The 11,902-nt window shown below is 39.7% G+C and overlaps 1 protein-coding gene across 1 annotated transcript; it reads left to right on the top strand.

The window, feature by feature from the left end:
- The first annotated feature begins 354 nt into the window (after positions 1 to 354).
- Positions 355 to 11,902, top strand: LOC115625645 (keratin, type II cytoskeletal 3-like). The gene is made up of 2 exons (XM_030520772.1): positions 355 to 492; positions 11,183 to 11,902. Exons 1-2 carry the CDS (start codon positions 355 to 357, stop codon positions 11,900 to 11,902), a joined length of 858 nt encoding a protein of 285 aa, XP_030376632.1.

Raw genomic sequence — 11,902 nt, 5'->3', positions numbered from 1 at the left:
GCCACTCGATCTTGTTCGTGGCTACAACAAACATATTACGAAGCATCTCGTACGTGTAGGTCGCATCGTGTAGGGAGCGCACGCGCAGCCCTCTCATCAACCATCAACCATCTGCCGCTGCCACTGCGACTGCCTCTGCTCTGCGACTGCGTCTGTGTCTGAGTTTTTACATAATTTGACGTTATGCCGCCGCCGCCGCCGCCGCCGCGGACAGTCCGTTAGTTGAAAACTCTTTAAAAACAGCCTGACATCGTCGAAAATTATCAAACCGCAGCTTGTTCCATTCGAATGAACACACCAGTGAATTCGGTGGTGCTTATTAAGGAAGTCAGTTTAGTTCAATTAAACACAACCATGAAGTTCTTCGTTGCTACCGCTTGTGTCCTGCTCTTGGCATCCGGCATCTCGGCCGATCCTGTCAAAGTCGATGAACAGCCCAGCGCGTTTGCCAAATGCCTGGAGGCTGATTCAATCTCGTGTCTGCAGCTCACGGTACGGATTAATGAAATAAACACCTCCCAAGGATTTACATATTTTATCAAAAAAAAAAAGCAAGAAAGAAAGAGAAGCAATTATTATATAAAAATTGGAAACCAAAGAACAATAAGTGTGCCACAGTGAAAGTGAAATTGAAATTGAAATAGAAATTGAAGCATGAAATATTGATCGATTGATTGATCAATAATGCAAAAGCATGCGAAACAGGAACAAAAACACAAAACAAGAGTGAAAGTTACAATTACATGATTTAACCCAAATCACAAAAAGAAAGAAACAAAATCTGAAAAAAATAAACTTTTTTAACCAACCAAGTGATGCATCGATATTACATCAGCCAAAGGATCTGTAACGCTTGCAGCAGCAACTGTTTTGTTAAATCAGTTTAATAGGCGAATATCGTAATTTTTCTTAGCGCCACCTCTTGGTCGTATGATGGAAAGGCGCAAGCAGGTCAATAGGGTAACTCCTTGCTTAACAGGTGCAAGTGTCACTTTCGCCGAAAATGGCTACTTTCACCTCGCTGACCTACCGCCTCTGTAAAAAGGTTCCCGCCTGGTCCAAGGCGTCAGATGCTTTCTTTTTCTGGTGATACTTGGCCGAGATCAGACGTGTGCAAATTGCAGTTCAAAGTTTTTTTTATATCCGAGTCGAAGAAAAATTTTAAAGTCGCCAAAAAGAGCGTATCCAGATTGGTTTTATAAAAATAAAAAAAAAAATAAAACAAAGGCCCACACAAAGGCCAGTGATAATATTGAGCTATTTTCGCCGGATGCCAGCCCTTGATCGTATTGGAGGGTTTCTGAAACCGAAGAGCAGTCCATTGCATTGGCATATGCAATAAACAGCAGCCGCCAGCAGCATTAAAATTCTAAAAGACGAAATCACTCAAGTTTTGGACCCTATGTTCGACGCAGCAGAACAACCGCAGGCGATCGTCCGACCCACCTGAGTGCAACTCAGTCTTCTATCGTACGCGAAGCAGCTACCAGCGCCGTCGTATCCACGCTGCTAAATTTTACCCGCGTCGGCTTCATTGTTGTGTTTGGTTTAAATAAAAAGGTTGAGTGCAGCTAAGACGTGTGGCTCTGAGCAAAGGGAAAAGGCAGTAGTGGCTAAATTTTTGGTTGTTGGAAAAAAACGATATAATGGCCAGCCAGAATCAACTTCTCCATAGGTTAAATTTTCATTATATTTATATTTAAAGTTCTATTTAGTTATACAGTTTTTTTTTACTGTTAATCTTGGTTCAGACCATTTATATTACATTGTTCGATGTCATTAATTTTACTTTGTGAAGGCATAGGGAAACACATGGCCGAATTTTAATTATTAGTTTATCTTGGTTCTCGAAATCCGAAGAGAGGCCGTATCTTCGAATATTGAAGAGGAAGAGGAGTACCGTTTTTTTTGTATGTTTTGTTGAGTGTTTTCTTTCGAGTGAGTTTTTTTTGAGTACAGCAAAAGAAAAAGAAACGAAATTCTGTTTTGTGTCCACACAGATGGTTGGATTGTATTCCCATCATCTAAGATTTTCCTTTTCAGCAGCGGTCTCATCGGGAAAGTACTTTCAGCGATGGATAACGCCAAGTAAGTTATTTTTTTTGCAAATTATTTTTTTTGTTATTATTTTTTTTGCGAATCACGTAACAAAAAAAAAAACTCAACTAAAGAGGCAAAACTCAGAACATATAGTTTCATTACTTAGCTTAACTGATTCAATTCTTTTTTCTTGCATCATTTTTCTACTGCCATTTTGTTTCCATGCCGAAAGTTTTTTTCTAATTTAATAATTCATAAGAATGTATATTTTTCATTTTGGTTATACCTTTATAAATCATTTTTGAATTCTATTTATTTTTCATATTCATTTTTTTTATTACCTTTTATCTATATATTTTAAGCATTCATATACATACACATTTAATTTCATTTATATTATACCTATTTAATTGTTATTTATAATTGGTTGTCATGCACTTCTTATTTTTCCACGTTCGTTTTTTTTTGTGAATAAATTATATTTTATAATGTTTTAACTTAACTTCTTTTGATCAATGCTAGTCATGCCGCCCCTGTAGGTCTCCCGGAAATTTTAGGGGTCATTCTAATAGTTAGTCCTTATTTTTTTGGTAAGGAATGACCATGGTAGGGAGGGCAGTTCACCTCAATAACACCTGAGGGTCGCAGTTCACCTCATTAACACCTGAGGGTCGCAATTTTCGTTTTATGTTTGTTTTCCCTCTTACTATCCTGTGTGTGTATTACCGCAACTTTTCCGCTTGTCTGCACGCATCTTTTTTTTAAAGAAATATATATGTATAGGCAAACCATAGGCGAGAAGCAAGATCACCACCCCACTTGCCGACGAGCCAGAGCCGGAAAAATTTCGCGTGCGCTCTCACCTATGCCCACCATCTAGCCTGGATTATATACGTAACCCGTTACAGTTATGAATTATAATATACAATAATATTATTTAAAATGGCGCCCAACGTGTGGGGCATACTTTATCTAGACCTTTATAATAACTTTCTCTAGAACTCACATTCAGATAAAGAAGCCCATAATCTCATAGAGGCTCACACACACACAATGTTCTTTTCTTTATTTTCATTTTCAATTTTCCTAAATTATAACAGTAACATTGGGTTGGAGACACTTTGTAGTTCAGCTACCTATCTTCTGTCTTTTCAACCACGGTTGGTGTTGCCGCTAAAATTTATTCTTCCTATGAGTTATTTGATCCCTCATTTAGACGCATAGGATACGCAGGTATTTAAATTTCCAGTAGTTGAATACCTGACCACGGCTGAAAGTAGGAGAAAGTAATTCAGAAAGCTTTTCTATTTGAACAAATTTCCTTTGAGTTTTAATTTTGCTATTCAAGACGCATAGGATATGCAGATGACTTTGTTATTAGTAACGAATCAACTGACCACGGCTGAAAGGCGAAAGAAAAGACTCAAAACAAATCTATAGGTAAACTTTATTTGTAGTTTAAATGCATAGGATTTTGCAGTGTGATTTTCTTTTATAAGAATTCCTCTGACCACATTTAAATTATTTAATAAATCAAAAACCAAATCTTTTCCTTTAAAAAAAAAAAAAAAATATTTCAATATGTAAGTTGCTTTGGATGACAAATTGAGTTGATAAATGTTATCACCATTTGGCCACAGCTTACTCATGTTGTTGTTGTTGCGCGAAAAATAAGAAAGAAAAAAAACGGACAGGTCTACCGCAATTGATTCTATTGGATCAGCTGTGGACGATTGTAATGACTTGTCGCCGCCAGCATCAAACGTAATATTTTACTTTTTCTTTTCGACGCAAACGTAAACAAATCTGCTAATTTGCTGATAAGGGATTCATGCAGGGAGCATTGACTAAGCAAAAGATCAATTTATGTTTATGCTTTTTGTTCTTCTTGATATTTATTTGTTGATTTACAAGTACCGCAATAGTTTTTATTGTTTACACGTTTTACTTTAGGTCTTAGCATAATTATTATTTGTTTAGAATTACACTCATTTCGCTCAGGTTGTGTTTGCAGTTTCGTTCGCATACAGAGAGCAGTTGAAGAGATTAGCGAATAGCGGCTCCAAGGGTTATTGACCTTGCCCTTGAAATTGCTTAGATCAGCTGTTTTGTATTTCTGTTATTTTTTTTTGCTCTTAATAAGTTCTGTTGTTTATCATGGGTGTCGATCATTCGGATGAGGAGGCAGGCACAAATGCCCAATCTACAACACAGTGTCATATATGTAAAAAGAGCATAGCAGCAACGACTGGCTACACGACTACTTGTGGCCATGAATTTCATAAAAAGTGCATTATGGCTCATGCACGCACATCAAATACTTGCCCATTCTGTGTAGCTGTTTGTTTCAAAAGCCAACCAGACACAATAGCGCAGAATACCAGGCAACAAGTCAGATTACACGAAACGTATGCAACTCAAGACGACATACCGGGTACTAGTAGATCAGCAGAACAACGGAATAGCACGAATTCCCAAGAAAATTCTATCGTTCCTATAGTGGCTCAGGCAGTTCGAGCCATGCAAAATGACCTTTTTAGCCAATTGTCAGCTCAAATAGCTCAGTCGATACGGACCAACATAGCAGAACAGATGAGTTCTTTAGTGGCTCAGACCCAAAACCAGGCTCAAAATACTCGTAGAAATAATAATGAGCAAGAGGCGCAACGCAGTCAGCGCGAGTCAATGTCTGTGGTATTTCCTACTGGAACACCAACTTCGCACAGCGATTTAACGTATCGTCCAGATAAAGTTGGTCATATTCTGAATAGTTGGAAGTTACGCTTCAATGGAAATCCGGAGGGCATTAGTGTCGATAATTTTATATATAGAGCTGAGGCAATGACACACCAAACTCTAGAGGGAAATTTTGCACTTCTTTGTTCTAATGCCAGTTTGCTTTTTGAAGGAAAGGCACGAGAATTTTATTGGCGGTTCCATCGAACTACTCCTTTGGCAAGGTGGGACTTACTTTGTAACGCACTTCGAAAACAATATCGAGATTCGCGTACAGATGTAGACATTCGAGAGGCTATCAGGGATCGAAAGCAGCGGGAAAAAGAAAATTTCGATTCATTTTATGACGCAATAGTTCAGCTAATGGATAGTTTAGAAAGTCCTATGCCTGAAGAGATTGTTGTCGAAACACTACGTCGAAACTTAAGGCCCGAAATAAGGCACGAATTATTAAACATTCAAATAAATTCGGTTAGCCGCCTGCGTGAAATTTGTCGCCGTCGCGAAGCGTTTTTAAAAGACGTAAAGCGAGATTATAGCTATCAAAAAACAGTTCCTTTTAGAAAGCAAGTTTCTGAGCTGGTAGAGGATAGTGAAACTGAGGATGCCGCAGAATTTTCTGACATGGAGAGCGAAGGCGAAATTGGCGCAATGGCTCTAGTTTGTTGGAATTGTCGTAAAGAGGGGCATCGATATCAAGATTGTGAAGCTAAGCGTAGAGTTTTTTGTTATGGTTGTGGTGCTAAGAATACATATAAACCAACTTGCACCAAATGCTCAAAAAACTCGAGGTCGAACGCACCGGCTCGGCAGCACCCGTGTGTTCAGAGCAGCAAATTAACGAATGCCGAATAATTACCGATGAAAACACAAGTACAGCTAGTTCTACGTTGTCACTTTTGCATTGGCCGCAAAAGTACAAAAACTTTGTAGATATATTTAATTTTAAAAACTTAGGTAGAAGAAAATCAGTTTCTAGAAATGCAAAACGCATGCGCGCGTATTGGCAATCTGCAAAAACAATAAATGCCATTCGCTATAAAAATAATGATAAGCGCCCGTATGCTGAAGTTCGTATGCTGGATAGAATTGTGCTTGGATTAATGGACACTGGCGCAGCTATTAGTTGTGTAGGTGGTCGATTGGCAGAACAATTAATACGAAGTAGATTCAATTTCAAAAGAATTATAAGTTCAGCTTGTACCGCAGATGGAAAAAAACAAGAAATTGTAGGTCGTTTTAAAACTGCAATAAAATACAAAAACGAGACGAAAGATATAGAGTTGCATATTATTCCTTCCTTAAGTCAGGATCTGTACCTTGGAATCGATTTTTGGACAACGTTCAATCTTTTGCCACCGGACAGAGAAATTTCCGAACTGTCATCAGATTCTCACAACTTATTGGGTTTACAAAAGGAAAGCCTTCAGGCAGTAATTGACAAATTTCCTTCATTTGTAGTTTCTGGTCTTGGCAAGACTTCGCTCATATCGCACATAATTGACGTTGGTGATGCAAAACCAATTAAACAGCGTCATTTTCCTATTTCTCCGGCACAAGAAAAACTTCTATATGCGGAGATTGATCGCATGCTTGAGCAAGGAGTTATAGAAGAGTCAGACAGTGCTTGGTCTTCGCCAGTTGTGTTGGTACAAAAGCCAGGAAAATTTCGTATTTGTTTGGATAGCAGAAAAGTCAATGCTGTATCGCGAAAAGACGCGTATCCGCTTCCACAAATTGATGGCATTTTAAGCCGTTTGCCAAAAGCAATGTTTATATCAAGTCTAGATTTGAAAGATGCCTACTGGCAAATTCCGTTAGATGTTTCGTCGCGAGATAAAACAGCATTTACGATACCGGGTAGGCCGCTTTACCAGTATAAAGTCATGCCATTTGGTTTGACCAATGCTGCCGCAACAATGACTCGTCTAATGGATAAAGTTATTCCACCATCGCTCAGAAATGAGGTATTTGTTTATTTGGACGACTTGTTAATTGTGTCGAATAGTTTTGAGTCGCACTTAAAGGTTTTGACTCAAGTTGCTGAGCGAATCAAATCTGCTGGTTTAACACTAAACGTAGAAAAGAGCAAATTTTGCATGCGCTCGGTTAAATATTTAGGACATATTATAGGTGAAGGTGTCATTCGTACAGACCCAGAAAAAATTTCAGCAATGACAGATTTTCCAATTCCTCGTACACTCAAAGCTCTAAGGAGTTTCTTGGGAATGGTTGGATGGTACCGCAAGTTTATTAGCAATTTTGCCGCAATATCTGCTCCACTTACAGATCTGTTAAAGCCCAGACAGAAATTTATTATGACTCCAGAGGGTGAACAATCATTTGTAAAATTAAAGCAGTTGCTTTGCTTAGCACCAGTGCTACGCAGTCCCGATTTCAGCAAGCCTTTCTTTATACACTGTGACGCTAGCAAAACTGGAGTCGGAGGTGTCTTGGTTCAAAAGACTGAAGATGGAGATGAATATCCCATAGCTTTTGTTTCGAAAAAACTTAACAAGGCTCAAAAAAATTATACTGTAACTGAGCAAGAATGTTTAGCAGCTTTAGTATGCATTAAGCGTTTTCGTGCTTATGTTGAAGGTCACGAATTCACGGTGATAACCGATCATGCGTCCTTAAAGTGGCTCATGTCACAACAAGACTTACATTCTCGTCTTGCTCGATGGGCACTAAAACTTCAAGGTTTTAGATTTAAAATTGAACATCGAAGCGGTAGATTGAATATTGTTCCAGATGCTTTGTCTAGGGTGCACGATGACGAAATAGCTGCGATAGAGGCCAGTAATGGTTTGTTAGTCGACTTGGAATCTAAATTTTTTAAGTCCGATGACTATACTGAGCTCATGGAACGCGTTAAGGCAAATGCAGACAAATTACCCGATGTTAAAGTGGTTGAAAATTTTGTGTACCGTAGATCAGACCATGCAACGGGAGACCAGTTGCATGATTCTTTTGGTTGGAAGTTATGGATTCCTAAGGAATTAGTTTCAGAGGTTTTGAAAAACGCACATGACCACCCGTTAGCTTCTCACGGTGGAGTGCATAAAACTTTGGAAAGGATACGAAGGTATTATTATTGGCCAGGCTTAGTGAACGATGTGAAATGTTACATAAATTCTTGCGAAACATGTAAAACGACTAAAGCGCCAAATACAGTTCAGCGTCCGCCAATTGGAAAGTCCCCAGAATCACAGAGATTCTTTCAAAGGTTGTATATTGATTTCTTAGGCCCGTACCCGCGTTCTCGTAGTGGAAATATTGGTATTTTTATTGTTATGGACCACTACACCAAGTTTGTTTTTCTTAAATCAGTGAAAAAACTGACTGCAGATGTTGTCGTGAAATATATGCAACAGGAGCTTTTCCACACATTTGGAGTTCCAGAGACAGTTGTTTCAGACAATGGTTCGCAATTTAAGGCTGAAGCTTTTCAAAAGTTGCTTCGGGACAATCAAGTTGTTCATACATTGACAGCTGTATATTCGCCACAGGCTAATGCGTCCGAGCGTGTAAATCGCTCAATTATTGCTGCTATTCGTTCTTATATAAGGCCAGATCAAAAAGACTGGGACGAGCATTTGAGCAGTATAAGTTGTGCTTTAAGGTCAGCAGTTCATTCCGGAATTGGTGCTACTCCATATTATATGGTGTTCGGTCAACAATTTTTAAATTCGGGTTCAACCTACAAATTGTTGAGACACTTAAAATTGCTAGAAGATAAAGCAGCTGTTTATAGCAAGGAAGATTCTCTCGAACTTATACGAAGCAAAGCATGCGAGGTAATGCGAAAACAAAATGAGAAAAATGAGCGCAATTACAATTTACGCTCAAGAGCAGTTTCGTATAGGGTAGGTCAGGAAATTTACCGGAGAAATTTTCGACAGAGTAATTTTCAAGCTGGCTATAACTCAAAATTGGGACCTGCCTATATCAAAGCCCGTGTTCGACGTAAAATTGGCAATTGCTATTACGAGCTGGAGGATCTCCAGGGTCGATTTGTTGGCAAATATCACGCAAAAGACTTAAAGCAATAGCTGCTTCAAGCTTAGGTGTGATCAGCCTTGATGTTTTTTTTAAAAAAACCACCAAGTCTGATTTTGGTGGGGGGCATTTGTAACGCTTGCAGCAGCAACTGTTTTGTTAAATCAGTTTAATAGGCGAATATCGTAATTTTTCTTAGCGCCACCTCTTGGTCGTATGATGGAAAGGCGCAAGCAGGTCAATAGGGTAACTCCTTGCTTAACAGGTGCAAGTGTCACTTTCGCCGAAAATGGCTACTTTCACCTCGCTGACCTACCGCCTCTGTAAAAAGGTTCCCGCCTGGTCCAAGGCGTCAGATGCTTTCTTTTTCTGGTGATACTTGGCCGAGATCAGACGTGTGCAAATTGCAGTTCAAAGTTTTTTTTATATCCGAGTCGAAGAAAAATTTTAAAGTCGCCAAAAAGAGCGTATCCAGATTGGTTTTATAAAAATAAAAAAAAAAATAAAACAAAGGCCCACACAAAGGCCAGTGATAATATTGAGCTATTTTCGCCGGATGCCAGCCCTTGATCGTATTGGAGGGTTTCTGAAACCGAAGAGCAGTCCATTGCATTGGCATATGCAATAAACAGCAGCCGCCAGCAGCATTAAAATTCTAAAAGACGAAATCACTCAAGTTTTGGACCCTATGTTCGACGCAGCAGAACAACCGCAGGCGATCGTCCGACCCACCTGAGTGCAACTCAGTCTTCTATCGTACGCGAAGCAGCTACCAGCGCCGTCGTATCCACGCTGCTAAATTTTACCCGCGTCGGCTTCATTGTTGTGTTTGGTTTAAATAAAAAGGTTGAGTGCAGCTAAGACGTGTGGCTCTGAGCAAAGGGAAAAGGCAGTAGTGGCTAAATTTTTGGTTGTTGGAAAAAAACGATATAATGGCCAGCCAGAATCAACTTCTCCATAGGTTAAATTTTCATTATATTTATATTTAAAGTTCTATTTAGTTATACAGTTTTTTTTTACTGTTAATCTTGGTTCAGACCATTTATATTACATTGTTCGATGTCATTAATTTTACTTTGTGAAGGCATAGGGAAACACATGGCCGAATTTTAATTATTAGTTTATCTTGGTTCTCGAAATCCGAAGAGAGGCCGTATCTTCGAATATTGAAGAGGAAGAGGAGTACCGTTTTTTTTGTATGTTTTGTTGAGTGTTTTCTTTCGAGTGAGTTTTTTTTGAGTACAGCAAAAGAAAAAGAAACGAAATTCTGTTTTGTGTCCACACAGATGGTTGGATTGTATTCCCATCATCTAAGATTTTCCTTTTCAGCAGCGGTCTCATCGGGAAAGTACTTTCAGCGATGGATAACGCCAAGTAAGTTATTTTTTTTGCAAATTATTTTTTTTGTTATTATTTTTTTTGCGAATCACGTAACAAAAAAAAAAACTCAACTAAAGAGGCAAAACTCAGAACATATAGTTTCATTACTTAGCTTAACTGATTCAATTCTTTTTTCTTGCATCATTTTTCTACTGCCATTTTGTTTCCATGCCGAAAGTTTTTTTCTAATTTAATAATTCATAAGAATGTATATTTTTCATTTTGGTTATACCTTTATAAATCATTTTTGAATTCTATTTATTTTTCATATTCATTTTTTTTATTACCTTTTATCTATATATTTTAAGCATTCATATACATACACATTTAATTTCATTTATATTATACCTATTTAATTGTTATTTATAATTGGTTGTCATGCACTTCTTATTTTTCCACGTTCGTTTTTTTTTGTGAATAAATTATATTTTATAATGTTTTAACTTAACTTCTTTTGATCAATGCTAGTCATGCCGCCCCTGTAGGTCTCCCGGAAATTTTAGGGGTCATTCTAATAGTTAGTCCTTATTTTTTTGGTAAGGAATGACCATGGTAGGGAGGGCAGTTCACCTCAATAACACCTGAGGGTCGCAGTTCACCTCATTAACACCTGAGGGTCGCAATTTTCGTTTTATGTTTGTTTTCCCTCTTACTATCCTGTGTGTGTATTACCGCAACTTTTCCGCTTGTCTGCACGCATCTTTTTTTTAAAGAAATATATATGTATAGGCAAACCATAGGCGAGAAGCAAGATCACCACCCCACTTGCCGACGAGCCAGAGCCGGAAAAATTTCGCGTGCGCTCTCACCTATGCCCACCATCTAGCCTGGATTATATACGTAACCCGTTACAGATCCGAAAGTGAAAGTGTCGATTCTGATAATATGGACTACGTCACACAATTGCAATTTCAATTTCCATCATCCATGGCAACAATAATGTGCACCACACAACCTACAATTACAAGTACAACAACCCAAGCTAATTTGTGTCTACCCCTCTCTCTGTGTACCCCCAATATAGCTCTTCCGCAAGGCCAAGTCTATCTTTGAAAATCCCCAAATCGAACTCTTCGGCGGCGTCTCACTGGTCAAGGCCAATGAAGGACGTCAGGGCAAATCTCTGGATAACTCGCTGGCCGTTGAGGCTGCCCCCAGTGTTGAGGCACGCACCACCGAAATGGGCAACTACTTCATGGACAATGCCAAGAGCTTCTTTGCTGAACGGTCGTTGAACTTCAACTTCGCCAACGCCGCCCGTTCCGTCGCTCGCGCTATCCCCGATGACATCAAGGCCGATCTGCGCGAACTGGGCGTTGAGTCGCGTACCCGCAAGAAGAAGCTGTTGAAGAAGTTCCTGCCCATCTTGTTGGGTGTTGGTGCTAAGATTGCCGTTCTGGTCGTTGGCTCCATCTTCGGTCTGTTGTTCCTGGCCAAGAAGGCTCTGGTTGTCTCCGTGATTGCCTTCTTCCTGGCTCTGGCTGCTGGTGCTTCAAGCGGTTTGGGTCGTCTGGGCGGTTCCGGCGGCGGTGCCGGTGGTCTCCTCGGCGGTCTGGGAGGTCTCTTCGGTGGCAAGAACTCCGGCTCGGCTGCTGTCAGCTCAGGTGGGTGGTCCTCGGGCGGTGGTGCTGCCAGCAGCGGTTGGTCCTCGGGCGGCAACTCTGGCTGGGACTCCCATGGTGCCTACAGCTCTCCAGTGGCTCAGACCATCGCCTACCAGGGCTACAAGCAGGCCAGGCGGTAA

Source organism: Scaptodrosophila lebanonensis, unplaced genomic scaffold (assembly GCF_003285725.1).
Source record: "Scaptodrosophila lebanonensis strain 11010-0011.00,11010-0021.00 unplaced genomic scaffold, SlebRS2 tig00000076-arrow-arrow-pilon, whole genome shotgun sequence".
Classification (NCBI taxonomy): domain Eukaryota; kingdom Metazoa; phylum Arthropoda; class Insecta; order Diptera; family Drosophilidae; genus Scaptodrosophila; species Scaptodrosophila lebanonensis.
The sequence above is the reverse complement of the archived record's forward strand: the minus strand, read 5'-3'. Positions and strand labels throughout refer to the sequence as shown.